Raw genomic sequence first — 26,460 nt, 5'->3', positions numbered from 1 at the left:
TGTGGTTCTAACCGTGAAGTGGAAAATTATCGAGCTGTCAGTCTGACGTCAGGGTAGGGAAAATCATGGAGGCAATTATCAAGGGTGGGATTCGGGATCATTTGGATAGAAATTCTCAAGGATACTCATCATGGTTTTGTAAAGGGAAAATGATGTTTAACAAATCTCATTCGCTATTTTGAAAGGGTCACTCATGAGCTGGATTTAGGGAATAATTTCGACATTGTTTATTTTATTTAGATTTCAGCAAAGCTTTTGACTCAGTCCCACATGAGCGGTTGCTTTATCAGCTGGGACAGGTTGGAATCACTGGGAAATCCTTAGGTGGATAGCAGGATGGCTTCTGGGCAGGAGGCAGAGGGTTGTGATAAATGGCTATTCCTCAGATTGGGTTGATGTAAGAAGTGGGGTTACCCATGGATCAGTATTAGGACCACTGTTGTTTTTAATTTTCATAAACGACATTGATGAAAGGATAGATGGCTTGATGTCTGAATTTGTAGATGATGTTAAAATTGGTAGAGTCACTGTCAAGCTGAGCTTCTTCAGGGAGAGAGAGACCTATATAGACTTCAGGAATGGTCAGAAAAGTGGCAGCTTTGCTTTAATCCAACAAAGTGTAAGGTATTACACCTGGGAAACAGTAATCCCAAAATAACTTATTCACTTGGTGGAGTTCAACTGAACCCAGTACTGGAGGAAAGGGACTTGGGTGTTACAATACGGTCAGACATGAAATTCTCTGAGCATTGTAAACAGGTTGCAAGGAAGGCCCATGGTGTCTTATCGATGATATGTCGAACTTTTGCAAGTAGAGATAGGGACGTGATAATCCCATTATATAAGGCTTTTTTTAGACCACACTTGGAATACTGTGTGCAAGTGTGGAGACACCTAAGAAAGACATCGAGCTTCTTGAAAGGGTGCAAAGACGGGTTACTCGCCTGGTGAGATCGTCAAAAGGGCGTCCTTATGAAGAAAGACTTTGAATATGTGGGTTGCAGAGTTTGGAAACTAGTCACCTTAAAGGAGATTTGATTGAGGTGTTTAAGGCTTTGAGAGGCATCAGTAAAATGAATGAAGACGAAATTTTCAAGATTATAACTGATGCTAGAACTAGGGGACATAAATTCAAGTTACGGTTGGAGATGTTTCGGGCAATAGAGGCTGACAGTTTGGGGAAATTCAAAGGACATCTGGATAGTACCTGCGGGTGAGTGAAACGCATAGAATGATAGGTTTAATTTCCTTTTCTTTTATTAATAATTAGTTTGTTTTTTTATCATTGTTTTATTCGGTTTTTTTTTTTTTTTTTTTTTTGGCTGGTACAGCATAAGCCGTAGGCTTTCTTGCACCATGCGGCCATTACTAATATTAATACTAATTACTGAGAGAGAGAAAGAGAAGAATGATGATATCCAGCTCTGGACCCTAGGTGTGCCAAGCGCATGCTCACCAGATGTGAACCCCTGGGGTGTGAGCATGAGGAAGAATGCCATCAGCATTGAGCTTGCTCAAACCATCAAGGTCTTATACACTTATCTCTTGGATACCATAGTCTCCTGAAGCTACGATTTGCAGAACTTACGTTGAAGAATGTTTTTATAACCTTTTTTTCTTAACATTCCTTTAATTCCGGTAATGTCACCCTGTCCAGAAAAAGATAAGCAACCCTAGATCGTGATGGAACAACCATAATGCTTGACTGTAGGCACTAAACGATGTGGAACCTTTTTTTTTCAGTTGATCGTGTCATAAAATCGGGATAAAAAATTTCAAATTTGTATTCATTTATACACTGTACGTTCTTCTATTCTTCAATTGTCCACGTTGATGGCTCTTAACCCAAACGAACCGTTTCTTTCTATTTTCCGGTTTTTATAAGGGTTTTTGTACCACTTTCTGATGTGAAAACCTGCTTTTTTAAGACGAAGTTTTACAGTGGATGTAAACATGAACTTTTCTCTGTTCCTACTGAAGTCAGCAATGATGTAAGGTGCAGTAAGTCAACGATTGTGTTTAGAAATCAATGTTATGGTCTTACCTTGTGCTTCCCTTGTTAGGTGTGGTTTTCTGATAGTGGTTTGTCCTTCAAATTGCTAATCTGCTTGAATTGTCGAATGTTAGTTTGTACTCCGTTAATCAAATAAAGCACCTAGTTTTTTTGCCAATGTTTGCAAGTTTTTGTAGGAGCATTCTCATGCTCGTACAAAAATACGTGCTATGAGCCGTCATCGCGCTGTTTAATTTAAAGACTTGTGTAACAGTAAAGTTCCTTTGTCGATAAAGGAGTTCGTTTCTTTTGAAAGCTGCATGTTGTTTTATTGATTTTAGTTTGTAATGTTTCTTGTACAATTTTAAAATTACGTATTTTATTTTTATCTATATTTTTATGGCTTTTAACTATAATATTTTTAGTGCATTTTTATTTTTACATCAAAAAATTTTATATAATTTTATTTTAATAAAGTTTTGTTCATATTCTTTTGGTGTAGTCAATTGCAGTTGTAGTAACTTTCCTATTCCCAAGGCCTATTTCAAGAATAACTTTCTTTTTACAGAGTAATTAATATTTAAGCCAGGCTAAAGATTCCAGCACCACGGTCGCTTATCTGCAATGAGACTTAAACACTGTTTCCTATTTGTTGCCATTTTTATTACGAAACACAGAACTTACACCTAACACTTTGACTTACGGTTATTCGATTTTATGTTACAATTCTTACTCCTCAATTTATATCATTGAAAAACAATCTAGAATCTTCTATAATATTGAAATAATACTCCCACTTTCTACAAACGCTCTACAATCATCTACAACCTTGAAATAATAGTTCCACTTTCTACACCTTTTTGGAATATTCTAAAATTTCTTAATAAACTTATTATTATTTTTTTTTTAAGTAACAGAAAATATTTTAACATCAATTGATAAACAAGTTGATATTTTATTAAAAAGTTTGAAAATGAATAAAAATGGAACGTGATTCTAAACTTTTAGGTAACAATTTACCTTCGAAATATCATTTCCTTGTGAGAAGAAGCATTTTCAAATGTGAAAATCTGCAGCTCTTTCGCCTACAAAATATTCTAAAAAACGCTTTAGAATCATCTACAATCTTTAAATTTTGAAACAATATTCGCACTCTCTGCCATATTCAGGAATCTTCTACACCTTTCTGGAATATTCAAAAATTTCTTAATAAACTTATTTCAGTTTTTTTTTTGTTTGTTTAAGCAACAGAAATATTTTAACAACAATTGATAAACAAGTTGATATTTTATTAAAAAGTTTGAAAATGAATAAAACTGGAACGTGATTCTAAACTTTTAGGTAGGAATTTACCTTCGAAATATTATTTCTTGTGGAGAAGAAGCATTTTCAAATGTGAAAATCTACAGCTCTTTCTCCTTTCAAAATATGAAAACAACAGCACCAAAATGCGACAAATGAAAAACTGAAAAGAAAATTGTGAAATGTAGTTTAATTTTGACATTAAATGCCACTCAGATTTTTCAAAAACTGCCATTCCCTATATGCTAGATTGACACTGCACGTACATTCAGTGTCTTCCTATTGCCGCTTCGCTTTTTGTAGCTCCATTCGTGATTTGCTTATGATTGGTTGTCATTCCCCGAATGAATTCACTCGCTGGTATGAAATAAAAATCGAATGAATTCACTCGCTGGTATGAAATAAAAATCGAATGAATTCATTTGACTGTCGCATTCGATTTTGCCTGTCGCTACACTGACTACAGCATGGTAACAATGGAGTTAGATGTGTGGGATGGAGATTGGGGTCTTCCTTGCGTTGATGTGAATTGTCTACAAGTGATGGTAATTTGTATTATACGCAGACTTTTGAAAGTTGTAGTATCTTATAAGGATCTTGATATTTCGCCATACAGTGAAAATTAGTTTTTTTGTTCGTAATGATACAGTAAAATAGCATCCGTGACCTGTCCAATAATCAATGTATTATAACAATGTGGTTGATATAGTAGCAAAACTAAATATTCTAAACTCACTCCCTTGCGAGATTCACGAACTTTTTAACACGTGCTCCTTAACAATCAGTTAAACCAACTATAGAGCCACGGAATAGTAAGATAGGTAGTTGGATATGTTACTATTTCTTCCCCTCCTGTGGTTTCGGTATCGTACTTTCGCCACTGGGTCATCACATTAAAATGTAATGCAGTTGCATGGAAATATTTCTCTGCCTTAATTGGACGGGGGATGCCTTTTTTTTTTTTTTTACGTTTAAAACGTTTCGGCTGTTAAATTCGAAAAAGTTTTTTTCGAAACTGGTAAGAAAAAAAATTCGCATTTGAGCATATTTGTAATTAGTCGTGATCTGAATATAAGAACCAGTGAGACAACTGATGTATAATGTTTACATTATTTGAATGAACTCCTTATAAAAAAATATATTTAATCCTGTTTTGTTGCCAAATTTTAGCATTCCATTTGTTAATATTTTATAATTCGATCACCGTTATAAATCCCCCTCCCTATTTTTTTGCCAATTGAATTGAACGAAGAGAGAGTATATAAGTTTGTTTCGAAAGCATGCTACTAACAGCAGAGGCGATGTATGAGTTCTACTGGGGAGGTATTTTCAAAATGCAGGAACACAACTAATTTTAACTGAAATTGCCTACATTTACAGCTATAACTAAATGTTAGCAAGCAAACAAAACAGAAAGTGAATGACTGGGAGCACGCACTGCTTTTAACATTATGTGCAGCCGATGACTTTCAAATGCATCAGATCAATGGGTTGTAAGATGCTGGATGGTTAACACTGCAAATCAACTTTGTAGATGGTTTGAATCATTGAATGCCATTGGCAACAATGGAATGGGAAGGTACTTTGACCCATTGCCAAGGATTAATGCAAACTTTTTTTGTTTATATTTTCCTTTTATAACAGGAGCTTCTCTAATCAATGTTCAAGAGTAGTTGACAAGCATATTTGGATTCCACTTTTCCGGGTAACAGTTTTCCTTATCAGATATCCCTCAGTGAAACCATTTGCTGTGTTATCCCTTGAATAATCAGCCTGGGATGTTTGAAAGACACCCCCCCCCCCCCCCCGTGAGTTTTGTATTTTCTAGCCAAAAATATAGCATCTATTGATGTGATCACTTTCAGTACCTCTAAGAGGTAGACACAATTAGGTGGTAAAAAATAATTTAGGTAGAAGGAGCTTTTAAATGAGCAAGCATTAAATAGTATGTGTGGTATTTCAGACATCATTTTCGGTACAGATGAACCATTAACTTCTATTAGACTAAGTCTAATAGGGATTAATCCAGGTAGTTGCACAAAATAGAATGGTATGAAAATATGATTATGCACACTGTGAAATCAAGCTAGTATGTATCCACAAAAAAATGCAGAACCCACTAATAACTGCAGTGCTAGTTATCAGTGGGCTGCCAAAAAGTTCCAATGAAGATGTAAACTCCTCTGTTCACCTTAGGACTTGGAGGATGAGCAGAAAAGAAATCTTTTTAAATGTAAGTACTCTAATTGCAGTAAGAGTAAAATGATTCAGCAACATTGGGGTGACATATTACAGATTTCTAAATTGGGCATTATGAAATTGAAATTTTTTAGTTTAAAAAATAACTAATTGAATTTATAATAAGATATTTCAATTTTATAGTACTTATGTGGATTAACTGAAAAAAATAAATTTCATTAAAAACTGTGCTGCTGTGTTACAATTTTCAGAAAATGAAATTCAGTGATTACAAATACAAGTTATGTTGAAATAATTTTTTATTTTTTTTAATAATTGTTTTTGTAAAAGATATATTATTTACACAGTACAAAGGAAGACAGGATTGAAAAAAAAAATCACTAAATATTGTTTGTGGCTGCATTATAAATTATTTAAAAATAGAATGTGGGTTGAAGTGGGACTTCAATATTTATGTTTCCATACTTATCAACAGATTTAAATTATGTTAGGAGACTGTTCAAAGAATCCTTCATCAGAAGAAAAGCCATCAACCATAAAGAAAGTATAAACCTTAGTCCAGAATGCAGTCATTATTTAAAAATAAGATCCTGCACAGTGCCAAAAGAACTACCAGAGTTTAAGTGGCAGCAGATCACAGACCAAATAAAATGAGCAAGGACAAAAGTAATATGGTTCTATGGGAGACAAACTGCCACTATCTAAGGGCAGGCTTGCACAGATCTGGAAAAGATACAACTGCAGAAGGATTAGTGTAGAAGTTTAAATAAATTAGTTTCACCTCATGTTAAAATATCCAGGTAATTAGCCTTTGTCTTTGAAATTTCTAAAAATTTCTTTGTTTTTTTTGACATTGACTACAGGTCAATGTTAAAAAAAAGTTGAGTTAGGGTTAAATTTGAAAGTGTCTGCAATTCTGCCCAGACGAGATAGGAGGGAGTATATGATGACAGCCTTGTTAATCATTTCGGCCCTGGAGGATAGAATTTTTCTCAGCGTGGTCTGTGCTTGTTGACAGATGAGATTGTTTCTACAGGGATGGGATACACTTAAAAAGAAAGAGTGCAAGGATATTTACTGATGCTATCAAGGCAGTGTTAGGTGGGTTGGAAAACTGCTAGTTCGGGGGGGGTTCACAGAATAATAGATTAACGATAGCCACAGGCAGAGGTGAAAGTGATTCTTGCACTGCTTCTATTGGAATGAGCAGCAGCAGCCTGGAAAGTGAGGTACTGGGGATTTCAAGGGCTGCTGGGAGTCATTGTGGAACAAGTAAATACATGGGCTGTGTTACAGTAGCTAACAATAAGAGCAGGTGCATGTATACTTGCATGCACACCAATGCTAGGAGTACAGTAAATACATTTGATAACTTTGAAGTGCTAGTGAAGACATCAAAGGCTGATGGGATATCTGAGATGTGGTGTCACACAGAGATAAGGAATGCAGAATTGGAATTTGGGGAGTAAAACTTGTACAGAAGGGGAGGAGGGGTTATGCTGTTAGTTAAGAAACAAAATTTAAGGAAGTGCATCTAGCTGACATGGGTGGACAGTGCAGTGCTGAGTCAATTTGGTGTGACATAAACACTGGGAAACCAAGTTGAGAGTAGGAGTGTGTTATAGGCCTAACGACTCTGATGAGTAGAATGAACAACTGTACAGGGAAATAGTGGGCAAGTAAAGCAGATTCTCTTATAATGTGGGATTTTAACTTCCCAGATATTGACTGGAACTTGTGGGTTGGTCACTCGCACACTAGCAAGACTTTTGTGGATTAATTGGATGATTGTTTTTTACAGCAGCATGTTCAAGAGGTAGTAATATTCTTGATCTGATTATCAGCAGTGATTCTTCATGCATTAAGAATGTGCAGATAAAGAACCACTAGGTGATAGTGATTATCAGAAATCTTTGGCAAAGGATGCTAAGAAAAACAGCGAGAACTTCTTTACTTTAGCTAAATAATTTAGCTCCCTATTAGAGTTTAATAAGCTTATGTCCAAAACTTCCCTACAGAAATTCCTCACATGTGAATGTAGATGGAACATTAGAAGTAAAGGGTGAATCAGATTGGTCCACTTGATATCGATGGTTAGATTGATAATCCTACTCAGATAGCTGACAAGCTGAATGAGTAATTCCATCCTCATTCACATGTGAGGAATTTCTGTAGGGAAGTTTCGGACATAAGCTTATTAAACTCTAATAGGGAGCTAAATTATTTTGTTAAAAATGAAAGCAAAGTGTAGGAGAAATTGTTGAAGTTAAACATAAGAAAGGCACATGGGGTGAATGGAATTTATCGAGTTATACACTGGTATGCAAAATTTACGCACCAGTCAGGTTTTTAGCTGTAGCTTCTCATAGGAGTGACCTGGATATGGGAAAAGCATACCAAAGGAACACCGTGAGGTACAGAAATGAAGGAAACAACACCGACACAACAACGGAAACAAAACGGTACAGATGGACTTCATTCAAAAATGGCAACATAGCACCGGCTGCCATGATACAGCTGCATCACTGCCAAAGATGGAACAAAGGGAAGAGGTGGTCTTCTGTAAGAGATATGGCCACCCCTAATGTCGATGCAGGCTTTGCACCGCCTGTCCCTACTTATAACAATGTTGTTGATAAGTTCTTGCAGTAACATCGTTCATTGCTCTGTCAGCGCCATCTTCAGCTGGTGAACATTTTCTGGTGGGTGTGGACGTGCCGCTAGGGATCTCCCCAGAGTGTCCTATATGTGTTTGATGGGATTTAGATTTGTGGAATGGGCAGGTCAATCCATACGAACAATGTCCTCACTTTCCAAAAGCATATCAACAGCTGCAGTGCGATGGGGTGTGGTGTTATAGTCCATAAACACAAACAATGGCACCATGGAACAGACACATATGGGGAAGGATTACCTCAGTACAGTAGCATTCACCGGTTATAGTACGCCTTCCAGTATCTGGAGTTGTGTACGTCCGTCCAAGATAATGCCTCCCCAGACGAGAACACTTCGACTGCCATATCAATCCCTTTCAGTGATGTTTGCGGGGTGATACCGTGTGCCAACCTCTCTTCAGATTAGCTGACGTCCAGAATCGCTGCTGAGACTGAATCTACTCTCATCGGTAGAGTACCTTAAGTAAAGATTCTGTGGTTGTAACCTTTAGAAATAGTGTTGGCCCTTAAGTTTTGCACACCAGTGTATTAAAAGAGGTGGCAAAGGAAGTAAGCAAACCCTTGACCATAATTATGAGAGCATCCTATGAGAGACTAAGGGGAAGTCTCCACTGGACTAGAGATATGCAAATGTATCCCCAATTCACAAAGGGGATCAAAGGGTGACACAAGTAATTATAGACTTGTTAGTTTAACTTCTATTCTGGGGAAAATAATGGAGTCACTGGTTAAAGAAGCATTGCAGGATCATCTAGGAAGACTGCAGTAATAATTCAGACACAGCATGGCTTTGTTAAGGGACAGTCTTATCTGACAAATTTGATTGGATACTATGTGTTTACATAGGAACTAGATGCAAAAAAATAATTTTCATATCATATACAGGGGTCCACAGTATCTGAGTATTCATTATCGGAGTCCTCCCAGTTACGAGGATTTGAAAATTAAAGAATTAAAGCTTTTTCCCTTGAGAAAATTGACCAAACACTTAAATTTTTTGTAAGAATGATCTTCTTCATGATCGTGCAACAAAAGTTAAGTGTGAAATTAAAGACAACTAAATGCTACAACACAATTTTATCTGAAAAAATACAGCAAAAAAAAACACAAACTCTGGATTCATTTTTTATTCGTACAACTGAAAAATAAATTTTACTTATCCTTACATTGTGCAACATATTATAATAAATGTCTAATAAAATAATTTTCTAATTTTTCAGTTCCTTCATCCATTTTTTTATATGTACAAATACATAATAAACATTACTATATAGTAATATATGTAGTAATAATATTTTATAGTATTCTTAAAGAAAAACTATGGTAGTGGTGTGAAATTCATTATTTCATCTGTATCTCATATTGTGCTCATCCTTCACAACTGAGTTGCCATATATTGCTATACCTTGAATAAGTAACGCTTCACCTGTGGAGAAGACTAATGCTTGTTATTCTCGGTAGGTACCACCACCATCACCCGGACGGCACCACTTGCAAAATGGTATGTGATAAGAAACTGTGTTATCCGCATACTATCCCTATTAGACTTAGGAAAATAAAAAGGGGAAAGTGATAGTAGGAGAGGAAGAGGAAGAAATGCTGTGGAAAGAAAAGGACAGTTACTCCCACTCACTCACTGAACTAAATTACTCATGAATCCTCCGAATAGGCAACGCTTCCCCATCCTTCCTGAGTTATCATGTACTGCGCTGCCTCGAATAAGTAACACTTCACTAATAGAGAAGACTATTGTTACTTATTCACGGTGGGCGGCACCATTTCAAAGCTAGTTGGCTTTTCACCCACCAAAGAAAACCCTTCTAGCTTTGAAACAGTGCCATCTGGGTGGTGGTGCCCACATAAACAAAACGAGCAACTTGTTGTGAAGGATGAGCACAATATGGGATACAGATGAAATTCCTTTCACACTATTACCATAGTTTTTCTTTAAGAGTTGTCTGTGGTGTATCTACACTGATATTATATAGATAGAATTTTAAACTCTTAAAATATTATGCTTAGTTGCATATAATTTTTATTTAAATAATAAATACTAGGGGGCTCTGCTCGCTTTGCTCGCCAACCCCCACGCACGTTTTTCTACATAATGTTGAGGTATGACAGGGTAAGTCAAATCTTTTCTACTTAAAAAACACATCTGTCAAAATGCACTGATCAATATCTAATCAGGAAATGACCTATGCAATTATTTACCTGTGCATTTGTAGTGCGCAGCATTCTAAGGTCATCCCTTGTATAAATATCACTATGTAATTATTTATCTGCATTTACATAGGTCACTTAGGAAAAGATCTGCTAAAAATTCAGATCACAGGTACTACTCCATACTTCGACTAAAAGTCAGGAAGAAGGCAGTGACTGGCACGTCCCATTCACTGTTTAGCCCTGCCCCTCTACTTCTAGGTTGACATCCCTAAGGTAATTCCCCCCACCTACTTGCCACTGTTTTAAAATCAGGAACTCGTTTTCTGATTTTAAAACAGTGGGATGGGGGGATAAACACCCTAAGCTAAGCTAAGCAAAGCACCCCCTCCTCAATGACACAGAACAATCGGAAACAAAATGCATTCACAATAATCACCCAATCACAGAACTCGACCGTACAATCACTCCGTTCTACGACTGGAGACAAGTGGTACCCAAATAATAGATTTTAGCCAAAGGCCTTTTGCTTCGGGTTCCATAATGCATGAGGAATATTGTTGCATCCGAAAGAGCAGTACTAAAATATTTAACTAAACTATTTACACACTATATAGATATTTAAAATATTTACAAATACACAGTATTCATTAATATACAAAAAACGTTACAATGGAACATCAAATGTTAGACAGTGGGGGAACATGTACGAGATTAGTGAACGTTATGGAGGCAGTTGTCAATTATTAATTGCATTTGTGGTGACGTAATTGCCTCGCCCTCTTCTCGCCTTCTCCCATTGGCTCGAATAAATATCACTAGGAGGAAAACTTTTATAATGTATAGAGAGATTATGAAAATTTAGTCCCTGTTTTAAGTGAAATTTTCTGGAACCAATTATCCTCGGATAATGAGGATAATTGGTTTTTGTACTTGGATTTCAGGAAAGCTTTTGATACTGTTGTGCATGGAAGACTACTGTACAAATGGGAGCAGTATGGTATTAAGGGGAAGATACTACAATGGATAAAAGGGTGGTTGAGTGGGAGTAGACAGAGAGTGGTAGTACAATGGATGCTGCTGTTTGTGGACTAATGTTATTAGTGGAGTCCCCCCAGGGTTTGGTGTTGGTCCCACTGTTGTTTTGTATATTTATCAATGATATTGATGAAGAGATATAAGGCTCAATGTCCATGTATGCAGATGATACAAAGGTTGGCAGAGTTGTTAATGACAGTAATGGCAGTGTGCTACTGAAACAAAATCTAGAAAAGTTGGTAAGATGGGCTGAGAAATGGCAACTGAATTTTAACATTGACAAATGCAAAGTACTGCATATGGGTAGAAGTAACTCCAGAGAAAAATGTACCAACTGTGTGGTACTACACTCAGGGTGGTAGAGAATAAAAAAGACCTGGGGGTAATCGTGCAGTCAGATATGAATTCTGAGCAGTGCAGACAGTCTGCAAGAGTAGCTCTTGGTGTCCTGTCAATGATATACAGGAATTTTTCCTAAGGAGGTGATTATCCCCTTGTATAAGGCAATGATCAGGCCACAGCTTGAGCACTGTATACAGGTCTAGAGGCCTCATTTTTGGGAAGGATGTAGAGCTGCTGGAATGAGTACAGAGATGGGGCAACAAGATTGATATGAAGTTTTCCGAGCAGTGCAGACAGGCTGCCAGAGCATGTCATGGGGTATTGTCAACGATATACAGGAATTTTGCTAGTAGGTTAAAGGAGGTGATTATACCTTTGTATAAGGCAATGGTTATGCCATGTTTTGAGTACTGCTTACAAGTCTGCAGGCCTCATTTTAGGAAGGATGTAGAGTTGCTAGAACAAGTACAAAGAAGGGCAACAAAATTGGTGAGGTTTAAGTTCCGCAAATTGCAGCACCTGGTGAGTAGGTACCTGCAAGGGGAGCTGATTGAGGTGTGTAAGGTCTTGAATGGGTTGAGCAGGCTCAGTTCTGATGGAATTTTTCCTCTTGCTCAGATTATGAACTGAGGGAGAATAAATTCAAATTGAGGAAGGACAGTCGTCGAATAGATGTGCGTAAACTTTCCTTTAGCCATCCGGTTGTTGATTGCTGGAACAAACTTCCATCTGTTGTAGAAATTGATAGCTTAAATAAATTCCAGGAGGAACTGGACAAACCTTTAGAGGAAATGGGGGTTTTTTTTGGTTGATGCTACATAAGCTTGCTTTCATGTAACATATGCCTATTACTACTACTTGTGAACCTAGGAATTGCAATATTCAAGACTTGTTGCCATCGGTAAGCTGGCTAAACATCAGCAGATGGAAAAAAGTTGCACCGAAATTGCATCAAATTATGGACAGATTATTTTTGAATTTCCAGATCATATTTGAAGACATAATAATAAAGGTAAAGGCAGTTAAATTTATCCTAAGGTGGTATACCTATAAACACAAATAAAATTAATCATTGATTAAAAGTTGAATGTTTGGAAAATTGAAACAAAGTAAAAGGTAATTCATGCAGTTTTAATTGTCAGGTCTGCTTTTTTTTTTTAGTAACCTTTACGGTGTTGATATTGAGCTATTTCTTTTTTGTAGTTAGTAATTAACCTATATATAAAACAGGATGCAGTATAATTATTCTTCTTTCTTTAGACCTATTGCAGATTTTCTGGTGCTCCTGTGAAGCTGCGGAAACCGAACAAGCCATGGACTAGATATGGTATTTTGCCTTCTGTACTAGATTTAGAAAATTTTGATTATTTGTGGGAAAGGGGAAAAAATATACCTTAGCTATTAAAGTGTATTTTTATTTTGCAAAACAGTAGACTATAAAGTTATGAATATCTTGATTGTGCAGAATTGGCATAAATCTTGTAGCCAAAAATTACTTATACATGTCTCATCTCATTGAACCACTCGTTGACAGTTGAAATGAATGGTGTTTGGTATGTGCTCTCCTTGATAACAGATATCTCAATCCCTCAGTTAAAAGCAGACTACAACCAGAGAACACAGTGAATCATTTCTGAGCACACCATCCAGCAGACACACTTACAGATAGGCCACGGAATAGAGGACCTATTAGTGTGCTCACTGATTGTCATAGATCCCTAATCTGCCAGGAGGAGGTATCGATGAGCCTCTGCAGCAGGTGCTCCCATGACTACTGTATAGGCTCCATGTTCTGACAGTAGGCATGGGAGCACCATTCTTGGAAATTGGATGACTGGTAAAGAGTCACCTGGTCTGATGATCATGGTTTCAGCTTCATTGTGTCGATGGAGGATGTATATTTATTATTACTAGCCATATAGTGCAAGGAAGCCTGAGGCTTATGCTGCACCAGCTAAAAAAAAATTTGAGTTACCCTGAGAGAGAGAGAGAAGTAGAAGGGAATCACAAAGAAAGAGAAGAATGATGATATCCAGTTAAGGACCCTGGGTGAGCCCATACTCACCAAATGTGAGCCCCTGGGGTTAATTCAACAGCAATCAGGTGACCAGCTGGAACCAGACTGCATGGTTGGAAGAAAACAGGCTGGTGGCAGTGGTATCACAGTTTGGAGGATGTTTTTATGGACATTACTGATTCCCCTTGTCCCCATTGAACATACCCTCATTGCCAGATCCTACATTGGCTTGTTTTGGACCAAATTTTGCCCTACATAGTGACCATTATCCGAATTACACTGATCTCTTTCAACAAGATAACACCCCTGTATCACAAGGATCACATTGCGCAGGAATAATTTGAGGATCATGTCAAAACATTTTGTGTGCTCTTTTGGCAGTAAAATTCTCCTGACATCAATCTCATTGAACATTTATGGAATGCGGTGGAATGTAGCATGCCAGTGCCGTGCTCCATTGCTGAACGTCCATCTGGTCCAGGATACCTGAGGACATCTTCAGTCTTACGGAGTCAATGCCACGCTGCATGCAAGCAGAAGCAGGCGCCTCCATAGCCAGGTGGGAAGGAGCAGCAGTGCGTAGCACACACTTCTTGATTAGACTGGTGTTCGAGCCCGTCACCACCAAATATGGAGGATGCGGAAAGGTCAGGAAATGACCACCGCATATTCCTGGAGCAGTATGGCCTTAGTTTCTAATGCTCCTAAAAAAAAAAACAAATAACAATAATAGCATGCAAGCAGTTATCATGACAAAGGGTTGCTCAACACACTATTAGGTAGGTGGTCATAATGTTTTGGCTCATGAGTGTATTTAAGAATGGCTTTGATGATGTGTAATAGATTAGAAAGCTATAAATCTCAAATGCCAAATAAAATAACTTAGAGCTTTAAGTGGGGACTGAGTTGTGTGTGTTTTTGGTCATCCTCTGAATAGTTGGCAACGCCCTCTAAACATCTTTCAAGCTAATGGAGTTGTATTACTAGTACAGTCAGTACTCGTATAGCACGATAGTTGTGTTCCTAGAAACCCTCGTGCAATATAAATAACAGGCCCTATGTGAAAAATAGGGTTAAGTGCCAACCACCCAAGATTGAACACACATTTGTAACCGGCGCCTCCGTAGCCAGGTGGGAAGGAGCAGCAGTGCATAGCACACGCTTCTTGATTAGACCGGGGTTCGAGCCCGTCACCACCAAATACGGAGGATGCGGAAAGGTTAAGGAATGACCACCGCATATCCTGGAGCAATATGGCCTTAGTTGCTAATGCTCCTAAAAAAAAAAAAAAAAACCAAACCAAACATTTGTAACCAAAACATTACCAAACACAATAAATAATCATAATAAAATACTTACATATTTTATTACAACCATTACATAATAAAATATTGCTAATGCTTTTGCTTCTATCGTAAGCAAACTTGTTCTTTGTTTGATCTTCTATCCAAACAGACGTTCCATCTCTTCCAATTCTTTGTCTTGATCTAATGGATTTTGTTACACTTTGAGACACTTTTTTTTTTTTTTACACTTTTGTTACACTTTTTTGTTCCTGCTATGAAAGTTGTTTTTATTTTCTCTGCATTCTTTCTAATTCTTGGCATTGCCTCATTTAGGCCTGTAGCACGTGCAATATCACATGGTCTTTCATTTCGCTCAAAGTGTTTCACAATTTCATATTTTTTCCTCTATCGACAGAGGCGGACTAGCCATAAGCCTTACCGGGGAAACCCAGTAGGCCGGAGGCCAGAAGTGTGATTTTGGCCATAAACACTAATATGAGGCCACTACAAATTTTTCTGGGTAAGAATTTTTGACCCAGTCTGCCTCTGTCTATCGATTTTTCTTTTCTTTTTCTCTCTGAATCTGTAGTGTCTTCACCAGGACGCTTCCTCTTCACACCTTTTAAGAAATTTACTCATTTTTAGGGAATAAAGCATAATTACAAACTGAGGAGGCATGCTTGATGCTCATAAACAAAGCTGTGCGCATGTAGCAACTGAATAAACAACACCATAAAGGCAGAGGCACACTATGAACACCTCAGTAGCTCACATTTTACCAAAGCACATATCTGGGGGTTACTACCATAAAATAATAAAAACAATTTCCAGCTGTGTTTCTGCTAGTGGAATCCTGTTATAAACTGGTAGCAAACTCGATCTAATTGCATTTGCGATAATACTGATAGCTGGAATTGTTTAGGTTTTTAAGCTATTATGGTGAAATGTGTTTCCCCTTTACTGATATAAAAAACATAAATACATTTTCAAAATCTTGTCTTCATTCCTGTCGTCTTGTGTTCAGTTGGGGTGATTCCATGTTCGACTGCCATTTCTTGTAAACACAAAGTCGAATTGTGCATAAGCGAATTCGGTTCGTGTTATATATGATATCGTTCCCTTATTTATAAATTGTGTATGATTGAATTCGTGTAATGTATACGTGTGTTATATGAGGACTGACTGCATTAGTATTTTTCATATAGGAAATCCTTTTATTTGTAATGCAATACCAAAGCAACTCAGGACCGTAATGCTGTGAGGGACCAGTGCTATTGTGGAGCAACTTTTTTTTCTTAGTGAAGGTTTAGTTTGTCTTTGGTGTGATATATCAAAAGGATATAAATCTTCCATGTTAATGTTACTAAATTTACTCAATGTAAGAAAAACTGATATTATTTCAGAAAAATAAATACTCAATGTAAGAAAAGCTAATATTATTTCAGAAAAATAAATAATTTAAATCGAGAATGAAAATCATTGCACTACATTTGAAAAAGAATGGTCTAATAACAAAGTTACTGCTTGTAGAGGCTTACAGTTGAAAAGAAAACAATGGTGCATATTAATACGTAACAACAGTAAAAATAAATATAACTGTAACAGTTGTAGAATTAGGATTTGAATTTGAAAGGCTGTATGCTTAGTCTAATATCTAGCTCTCTGTCTGTGATGAAGAATGAAAAAAAAACAAAACTCAGAAATCTAGATGAAAAGTTGTGAGAAAAAATACTTGATGCTTATTTTTATTTTAGCATGATACCATATACACCCATTTTGTTTGAAGTTTTAGGTTACTTATGATATATTTATTTTTAAGCAATTTAGACAAATACAGTATTTATCGGAGTACTTGTCAATATTTTTTATATGGTAGGTTCACTACAAACTTGTTTCCAGTACACCATTTGAGAACATTTCACCTTCCAAAACTAGTCTTTAGTACTAGTTTTGTGACATGTCTGAGATGTTGAAGTGTTCAGTTGCATGTTCCATGAGATGTTATTAATTATACTGACAGGATCCACTATTGTCTACAAAGGACTGTTTGGTATTATATAGCTTTTGGGCACAGTGAATTTTAAATTTGAATTTGGGGTATTAGCTGACAAAGATTCACAATAGGATAAAAGCAACAAATGGCAGTGTGTGTTTCCAGAACAACCAAATTGTTGTGGTGTCGTGACTGGTGTGGGCAGTTTCATAAGGTTCAACCAGTAGCTGAAGATATTTCACCAGTAGACAAAATAATTTTGCAAAGTGCTGTGCAATTATCTTGTGGTTAGTAAAAAAGTGGAGTGCATTTCTTAATGATAAGTGCAACTTTTTGTGAATTGGCATAATAGAACATAGGAACAAATGGGTTTCGGGTGAACCTACTTCATGTTTTTACTTTAAAATAGATATATAATTTAAATTAATTTTTTAGGGCATTTTCCAATTTTTCGTCACAGACCAGACACAGCAATAACTACTTTTGATGAGACAATAGATTATCTGAGGAAACAGGTTGGTTATTTTTATTTATCCATAGGCAATATACTTTTATTTTAATATATATTACTTCCAGTTTAAATTATTTACTTAAAATTAGTATGAGCGTTTTCTTCCTCCTTTGTCAGCCAAGAATCAGAAGTCATATTAACTTTGCATACTAGGGAAAATTTAACACTGTGTTAATTGATTGATAGTTGGACAGATAAATACTAAATTACTTGTGCAGTTAACATACACTTCCAGAAAATATACTGTTCATCAGGCTAACCTCATCTGATCATCTCCACAGAGATTGGCAGAGTAGCCAAAGACAGGAACCAAGCCATACTACTGCTGCAAGGCTTAGGAAAATTGGTTGAGAAGTGGGTTTTTCTTTGCTAATGCAAGGTATTATATATAGTCAGCGGTAATCCCAGAATAACATATCATTTGGGTAGTACCACACTCAAGGTGGTGAAGAACAAAAGATACCTAGGGAATGTTGTACACTTCAGCATGAAGTTCTCCAAGCAGTGCAGACTGCTAGGACAGCTCATGAGGTTCTATCAATGCTATACAGAAATTATGCTAGTTGTGGAAAGGTGATTATCTCATTTATAAAGCAATAGTAGGGCCACATTTTGAATATTGAAGTCTGGAAGCCTTGAATACAAGTCTGGAAGCCTTTAAGGACGTGAATCTCTTGGAACACATATGGAGAAGAGCAAATGGAATAGTCATGGTCACAAATAGCACTCTTGCTAACTTCAGTTCTGCAAACTGCAGTATGTGAAAACTAAGCACCTGAGAGAGTGAACTTTACTCTCTCAGTAAACTCTCTTACTCTCTCAGTAGATAAAGTAAACTAAATCCAGATGGTATCTTTGCTTTTTCTCAGACCAAAAGGAACATAAAGTTAAAATTGAAAAAGGATTGCTGTAGGATAGATATATGGAAATTTGCTTTCAGCCAGAGAGAAAGTAATTGGTTGTTGAAATAAACTTCGATCTGATGCTATGGAAGTGGGTAATTTGAATAAATTTAAGGACGCATTAGACAAATTAGCCACTAGCTTACAAAAAAAAAAAAAAAAAAATATATATATATATATATATATATATATATATATATATATATATATATATATACACACACACACACACACACACACACACACACACACACATTTTTGCAGATTTTACAGGAAATTATTTTTTTTTTTTTTGTGTAAACCCCAAACACGAGAGGTATTAGAACTTATAGTACTTAGTACCGTGCTTGGTTTGGAGGTTGGGAAGACGAAAGATGATATTTGTTGACATTGGACTTGAACTTCTGTAGACTGTAATTTTCAGGAAATACGTATGAAGGAACGCTGTTCCAGAAAACGGCAGTTGAATGAATAAACAAGGAAGATGAAAGTTGGTTCTGTGAGTTTGAAGTTGGACAGTAAATGGATGTTGGCTGGAGGCAGCATGTGTTCAGACTGTTTTGAAAGAGAGAGTGGGAATTATAGAAGCCAATCCAGAAGAACAGTGCCCATGGAAGTATCTGTAGAAGAGGCATGCAGCAGAAACAGTACGTCTATGAGACAGCAAGTGGAGAGACTCTGTAGAAATGAATCATTAATTAACCTAACTGCCCTCTTCTGAATGGAATCAAGAAGCCTGAGAGAGGTTTTGGGGGCACCACCCCATATGTTGGAACAATATTCCATGGCAGGGCAGATTTATGATTTATACAGAGTGAGCAGCTGTTTGGAAGAAAAGTAACGCCGAGAGCTAAAGAGAAAACCAAGTTTTTTAGATGCAGAGGAAGCAATATTTGTATTGTGCTTGTGCCAAGAGAGATTAAAAGTCAGGGTAATCCCGAAAAGAGATATCATTTTGCCTAGAAATTGGAGTGTCACCAATGATAAGCATAGGAGCAGAAGAATCCTTTTTGCGAGATATAAGACAAGACTGAGTTTTAGAAGGGTTGAAATCAACTAAGTTCTCTTTGCCCCACTGGAGAATTACCTGAAGATCGGCATTTAAGGAATTGGTAGCAGATTTTCGAGAAGTTGAAGCTGATTGAGCAGGACAAGGTTTCTAAAAATGGAAAGTGGAATGCAATGTGCTATCATCGGCAAAACTATGGATAGGATTTCCAGTCAATGGAAGAAGGTCATTAATATACAAGAGGAAAAGAGTGGGGGAAAGAACTGAACCTTGGGGAACATCGGCATTAGTGGAGAAGTTAGAAGACCACGTGTATTTGTGAAAACTGGATAACCAATTACTAAAAACAGTTGGCAAATCATAAGATGGAAGCTTGTTTAGAAGACCTTTATGCCAAACACGATCGAAAGCCTTTGAGATGTCAAGAGCAACTACTTGAGTTTCACCAAACCTTTCCATTGAATTAGTTCATAAATGGGTAACACAAGCCAGATCACCAGTGGATCGACACTGACGGAATCTATACTGGTGACCATTGATCAGACGGAAGGTTTCTAGGTAGTTTAAGAGTTGGCGGTTAATTGATTTCTCCATTACTTTAGAAAGAGCAGAAGTAATTGAAATTGGGATGATAATTGGATGGGAGGGATTTGTCACTCTTTTTAGGAACTGACTGGATATGAACAAATTTCCAAGCAGAAGGAAAAACACCTTTGGAATAAAAAAGTGAAAAAAGGCGGCAAATAATAGGAGTAAGGTTTTGAGAACAAGTGGAGAAATACCATCGGGACCTGGAGCTTTCTTAGCATCAAGATTCATCAAAATCCTTTTGACGGAAGACCACAGGAGGCATTGAATGGAGCGTGTTGGGAATGGTGGGAGGTGTTTTACCAAGATCATTAATACACGAGTTGGAAGAAAAATGGGATGCTAGCAGGTCAGCTTTATCCTTGGCTGAAATGACAACAGAACCATCTGGTTTGGACAGAGGTGGGAGCAGAGATGGGCAAAAGTTGCGGCCAATAGCTTTGTCAAGAGACCAGAATGCTCAGCTACCATTAGGGCAAGAAGCAAGTTTTCTACTCTTAGCCTTTTCAATCTCTAGTTTACTCTAGTTCAAACTGCTTTACAATTGTTGCGAGCTTTGGTGTAGGTTGAAATTGGAGAATTAGATACAAGCCAATTACGATATGCAACGTTCTTCTCTTGAACAGCCTTAGCACATTTATTGGAAAACCAAGGTTTAGATAAAGGATGATATTTTAAGTGGAGTGTGGGATAAAGGATTCCATTCCTGCAAGAATAATTTCACTGACACGATCTGAGCAAACGTTGACATCAGAAGTTTTGAAACAGTAATTCGACCAAGGAAAAGAAGAAAAGAAGTCTCGCAGGTCATCCCATTTTGCATTCTTGTAATGCCAAACAACACGAGGTTGGGAATAGCCATGAGATAAAGGTTCCATTGGAGAAGAGACAATCACCAAGTTGTGATCTGAAGTGCCTAAAGGACCTCTCACTTTGACTGTGTACTTAGAAGGGTTGTTTGTGAGAAAAAGAATAATGTTTGTAGGTAATTGAACAATCTGTGCAAGGTTATTAGTAATTGCAAAAGCCTCAGCATCTCGACCAGCTGGGTCGGTGTGACTAGAAAACGGAAGCCAGCTGGAGTTGTTTTTTTTTTTTTTTTTGGTAGTTGTTGGCGCATAGGCTTCTGTAGCCATAATGCACCTCCCAACGTTTTTTTTTTCAGTACTTTGATCCAAGCCTGAGGCGGGAATCGAACCCGTGACCTTTGGGTTGCCAGGCAGGCACTTTACCCACCCGGTTAGCCCGGTCGGCGCTGGAGTTGTGAACATTAAAATCACCAAGGAAAATTACCTCACTGTTAGGAAAGTTGGACTGGAGAAAGGCAAGTTGCAAAGAGAGGAAGTCAAAGAGCTCCAAGTGATTAGTGGAGCTGGGAGAACGTTAGAAACAACAGATGAATTTGACACATGAGGTAGAGGGGTTTTAAGCCAGAGAAGATTCAAAAGAGAGAGGAGATTCCAAATTGCCAGTCTCTGACAGGGATTATCAGAACGGACGTATGCACAAGTACCACCTTTGAGGCGAAAGGAATCATACAGCGAATAATTTGGGCATCTGAGGTGAGCAGTAGTTGAATCAACCGATAACTGAGATTCTGTCAGAAAAAGTACATGGGGTTTGGCAGACTGCAAGTGGAAATGGACATCGTTGAGATTAGAATTGAGACCACGTATATTTGTGAAATGAATTAGCAAGTACTTGGGAGGTTTAGATCTTTTCGCAGATAAGCTTGTTCTATTAGTTTGACAATTCATGATGAATTCAATAGTAAGAAAAAGTGGATGGGAAATGCGGTATGAAGTAATGAAATTTTTGGATATGGCGTACACATGGTAAGAATATACCCAGATCCTTGACATAACGTGGCCTCGACAATGCTCCCCGCATACACACTACATGGACTCCTTCCAGTCATTATCTGGCAGAGTAGCAGTAGCAAGATTATACACTAGCTGATCCGGGAGCCTCCTAGAGAGTTACCAATAGGTTCAGTCCAGTGTACTAACTAGCGGCCGGCCTGTGAACACCGTTTTAGAGCTGTATCCATCGTAATGTAAGGAATATTGGATCTTGCCACGATATTCATCATAACCTCAAAAGGTTGAGGTGTGGGCGCCACACCTCAACCTCTGCTTACGTTGGGTCACACCTGGGTGGTCACCCACCATGTACTTGTGCATCAAGGTTATACCCAGGATTACTAAAAGTCCCACCATCGTGAAGGTGCAAGCAGAGGATTTGGCTGTCACAGACCGTCCGGACTTCGCAGAAATTGGGTCCACTGTAAGGTTTATCAGTTCCATCACCGTTTTAGACTTCCAGGTAGCAAGTACAGCTTGTCTGACCTATCTGAGAGAATGTCTGTGACAACCTCAAGGATCTGCAGATCCTTGAGGACATGTTATGATGCAGACATGTTATGATGGATATGTTATAATAGAATGGAGACATGATAGATTAATCAATCATGTCTCCATTGAAAGATATAATGAAATGTAACTTAATTAATGACCAATTTCAAAATATCATACAATGATACACATGCTTTCTTAAAAATACTTTAACCAAATAGATAATGTGCTACATACATTCTGTTTCCTTAGAAACATTTGTTGTTCAGTTTTTCTTACGGTCCATTTTGCTTTCACTGTTTTTAAGAAACAAGCAGTAATCTCTCAACATGGCAGCATTCCTGAGACCTTGGTACTACTTTTCCATTGTGGATATATCTTGATGAAATCATTTCCCTTGTTCACCAATTACATCCCCTAATTTTGAGGAAAAAACTGAGATGGGAATGAAGAAAATGAAATTTCAAAGACATCTGGCAGTCCCTATCATTTTAACGTTTCAATAAAGTTAACACTAGAGATTCATAATTATCTTCTTTTAAGAAATCTATGAACAACTGCTTCAATGATTGCCAAGCTGCTAGTTAATTATCCTGTAGTTTTGTTTCAAACACATCATCTTGGAGGAATTTATTTGAGGCCCAATGAAAATTTCTTTCAGTTTTGCATCTATTAAATTGGGAAACACTTCTTTTATATAGTGGATTCAGTTTCCTTCTTTATCCAGAGCCTTAACAAAATTCTTCATTAATCCAAGCTTTATATACAAAGGTGGAAAAAGAGTTTTTTTATTTCAACCAGTAAAACATATTTTATATTATTCCCTCTTTTCCAACTGCTGCACAATATAATGTTCTTCTCTTGCAACTGCCCTGCAAACATAGAAAATGACATTATTTTATGAAACTTCCTTGTAGACCTCTGAGTAATCCAGTTACCTTAAGATCACCACAGATATTCCAAACAAAGTTATGGTATTTTATTGCAGTCAGGATCTCAGCCATACTTACATATGTTTCTTTCTTTTGAGCCAAAGGCATGAAATAGAGGAGCTGATGGGAATGCATTTCCATTGTACAGCAAAACTAGTTTTAAACTTAATTTTAAGGCATGAATAAATATACACCATCCATTAGGATTGTTCAATGCCCAGTTTGTTCAGAAGGCATTATTGAAGCCTGTGTTTCTGTAAAGAAACACAGGCTTCAATAATGAAATATTCTGAAAACACTTTGTGACATTTTAATATACACTGGACTCCCGCTAGTCCGAACTAATTGGGACCGAGCCCTGTTCGGATTAGCAGAATTTCGGATTAGCCGAATAACGTACCCCTGATTTTAAAATGAATAAGGAGTGAGTGACGTTGATAGCTTGAAGTAATGCTTCAGGAAATCACAAGCTATCTTTGATGATGATCATTAAATCAGCGAAGCCGAGAGCGCTTTTAAAAATATGAACATTAACAATCTTCCAGTTCATTACAAAAGTCAAAAAAAAGCTTGGATGAACGGACAGCTTTTCATTGAGTGGTTTCATAATCAATTTGTCTCAGCAGTGAAACGTTTCAGCAATGAAAATGATTTGCCACCTCGCGCCATTCTCCTCATAGACAATGCGCCATCCCACCCAGACATTTCCGAGTTTACATCAGGGGATATAAAGGCAGCTTTCTTACCGCCTAATGTAACACCGTTATTACAGCCCATGGACCAGGGGGTGTTACAGTCTATCAAGCTTGCATACAGAAAGAAATATCTTAGGTCCTTGATAGAAGATAACACCAATTCACTTTCTTTACATGAGAAAATGAAACAAGTGAACTTAAAAGATGTTGTATATTGGGTTGCTGAGCTGTGGGAGAGTGTAACCGGTGGCAAAACATAGCATCTTCTAATCGATTTTCATCGTTACGTCAAAAAAAATTAACAGAGTTTGTTACTTCTGAAAAATGGCTTTTGTTCCTGTTTTGGTGTATAAGTATTGATCTGTAGTTTTAATAGGCCATGTCAAACACTGATATATTAATTTTGTATTAGTACAGTACTACAATAAAATACAATTTTTTTGTGGAATTCTAAATGTCTTTGTACCATTAATACCATTTAAATTTAACGTATTTAACGTATATTTTGCGAACTAAAAAATTTCTTCTCCGCTGACCAAAACGTGTTCGGATTAGGCGGACGTTCGGATTACCGGGGTTCGGATTAGCGGGAGTGCACTGTACTGTAATTTCTGGCTTCAAGTAACTTTCTGTTGTAACCTAGAACCAAGGAGTTTTGCTTCCTCTTTAGATAAGTAAAAACCATGAACTGTCTTCAACTCTTCTTGCTTAATCAGCAAAGAGTTGTTCAGTTAGCTATCTGACTGCAATATCTTTGTCAATTCGTATTCAATTCTAGTGCTACCAGGTAACTAAGCAGTTAGTAGAGTTAGGATACTATATACAGAGGAAAGAACATTGGTCCTACCCAACAGTTTCTATAAGAAACTGTAGGGCAGGACAAATAATCTTTCCTGTCTTTTTTGAAAGATATCCTTATCTAAGCAATTCCAGTAAACAATGACAACCAAAACTCAATAACTTACTAACTGAATAATCTACTCACTTAAGGATGCTCCAACTAACATAGAGAAAATCTTTCATTCACCAGATTTTCTTGACTCCTGATGGCAGAATAGATCATGATTACAAAAAATAACCAATCTCTTTTCATCATCTCATTGTTGTTGAATTTATCACACCTCAAATGAATTCTTAGATTATTCCTAGATGGATGAACAAGAATGCCACTTCTAAAGTCTTCGCAGAAGAACTTGCAAAATGGAATTTTAAAAAGAAGTGGTTATCCACAAGCCTACCTGAACTTTGTTCAATCCCAAAAAGCTACATAGAAGTGGATGAGGTGAGAGGGAATGAAGGTATATGCAGTTAGTTCAGTACAAACTTATTTGTAATTGTAACTCCGAAGTTGTCTAGCACCTGATTCACAACCAGCAAAGATGGTTATGACTCATATGACTAAGAGACTAAGATGACAGTGATTGAGCATAATTACAATCACTGAAGTTATGATTAATAGCACAACAAGCATTGGGAGTCAGCAAGCTCAAAAACCAATCTGAGCAAGCCTGTTAGTTTGTTAAACACTTCAGTGCAGTTCCTATCCTCTTATTGAAACCACATCGATTGTAGATATCTGCTTTCCTCAACTATACATTATTTTCTACTTCCATTTTTTACCCACACCTGACCAAACATACTAGTACAAATGATCACAAGCAGCAGTAAAGATATCAGCAGATCTCACTATCCTGCTAACATCTTTAATAGTGCTTATGATCTCAGTTTACAAGGGCAGGTCAATAAATAAAACACTATAAGCTGTAATATTGTTATTATCTGAGATATTGTAACCATACTTCACAGACAATAAATACAATCTTTCAACTTTGTGAAAATGTCACTTAATATACCACCTGCATTTTACGCTGCATTTTATTTAGCATTCTTTCCAGACAGTGAATGCACCTTGGTAAAAATCGGATAATGTTTACACTAACGTTTAATGTTGGAAATGAGTTCCATATCACTCTCAAACACCTTACCATGCAGGTATACCTTCAGTCTACTAAACAAAAAAAAAAAAAAAAAAAAAAATCTGATGCGATGAGGTCAGGGCTCTATAGGGCAGGTGAAGCATTATGCTCAACCCTAGCTGGGCAATCTGACAGTGTCATTTGTGCTGTGTGCAGCTTTGCGTTATCCTGATGTAACTTGTCCTGCAAATTTATTTCAGGTCTTTTATTTCTGAGAGCTCGATTAAGCTTTTTCAGGGACAATTAGTGTCTTTCTTTGTGGTTGTTCCATTTTTCAAGAAATCAATAACAAAGAGCCAAAACTTTCCAAATCATTAACAAAAGTTATGGCCATCTTTTGTGATCAAAATGGCATCATTTTTATTGATTTCTTGAAACATTTGTTCCTTAGAAACATTTGTTGTTCAGGTAATATCAGCTGTGGCCATTTAGTGGATTGTCATTTGGTTTGTTTGTCCTAATGGAAGAGCCATGTTTCATCACAT

General features: G+C 37.1%; 1 protein-coding gene across 2 annotated transcripts in view; it reads left to right on the top strand.

The window, feature by feature from the left end:
- Positions 1-3,618: 3,618 nt before the first annotated feature.
- The window catches only part of LOC150087024 (metaxin-1-like), a 132,348-nt gene continuing 109,506 nt past the window's right edge, over positions 3,619-26,460 (top strand). Inside the window, exons 1-3 of one of the 2 annotated variants that reach the window (XM_090371753.1) lie at positions 3,619-3,840; positions 12,973-13,039; positions 17,444-17,523. In XM_090371753.1, the coding sequence (XP_090227879.1) occupies positions 3,763-3,840; positions 12,973-13,039; positions 17,444-17,523 (225 nt within the window). In that variant the 5' untranslated portion in view covers positions 3,619-3,762. Of the gene's footprint in view, positions 3,841-5,096; positions 5,529-12,972; positions 13,040-17,443; positions 17,524-26,460 lie in introns of those variants that run through there. The other variant, XM_090371752.1, reaches the window with a different exon arrangement.

This window comes from Mastigoproctus giganteus, chromosome 4 (genome assembly GCF_048544385.1).
Source record: "Mastigoproctus giganteus isolate SK-2022 chromosome 4, ASM4854438v1, whole genome shotgun sequence".
In the NCBI taxonomy this organism is placed as follows: domain Eukaryota; kingdom Metazoa; phylum Arthropoda; class Arachnida; order Uropygi; family Thelyphonidae; genus Mastigoproctus; species Mastigoproctus giganteus.
Note: the sequence above shows the minus strand (reverse complement) of the source record. Positions and strands in the feature narration are given on the sequence as shown.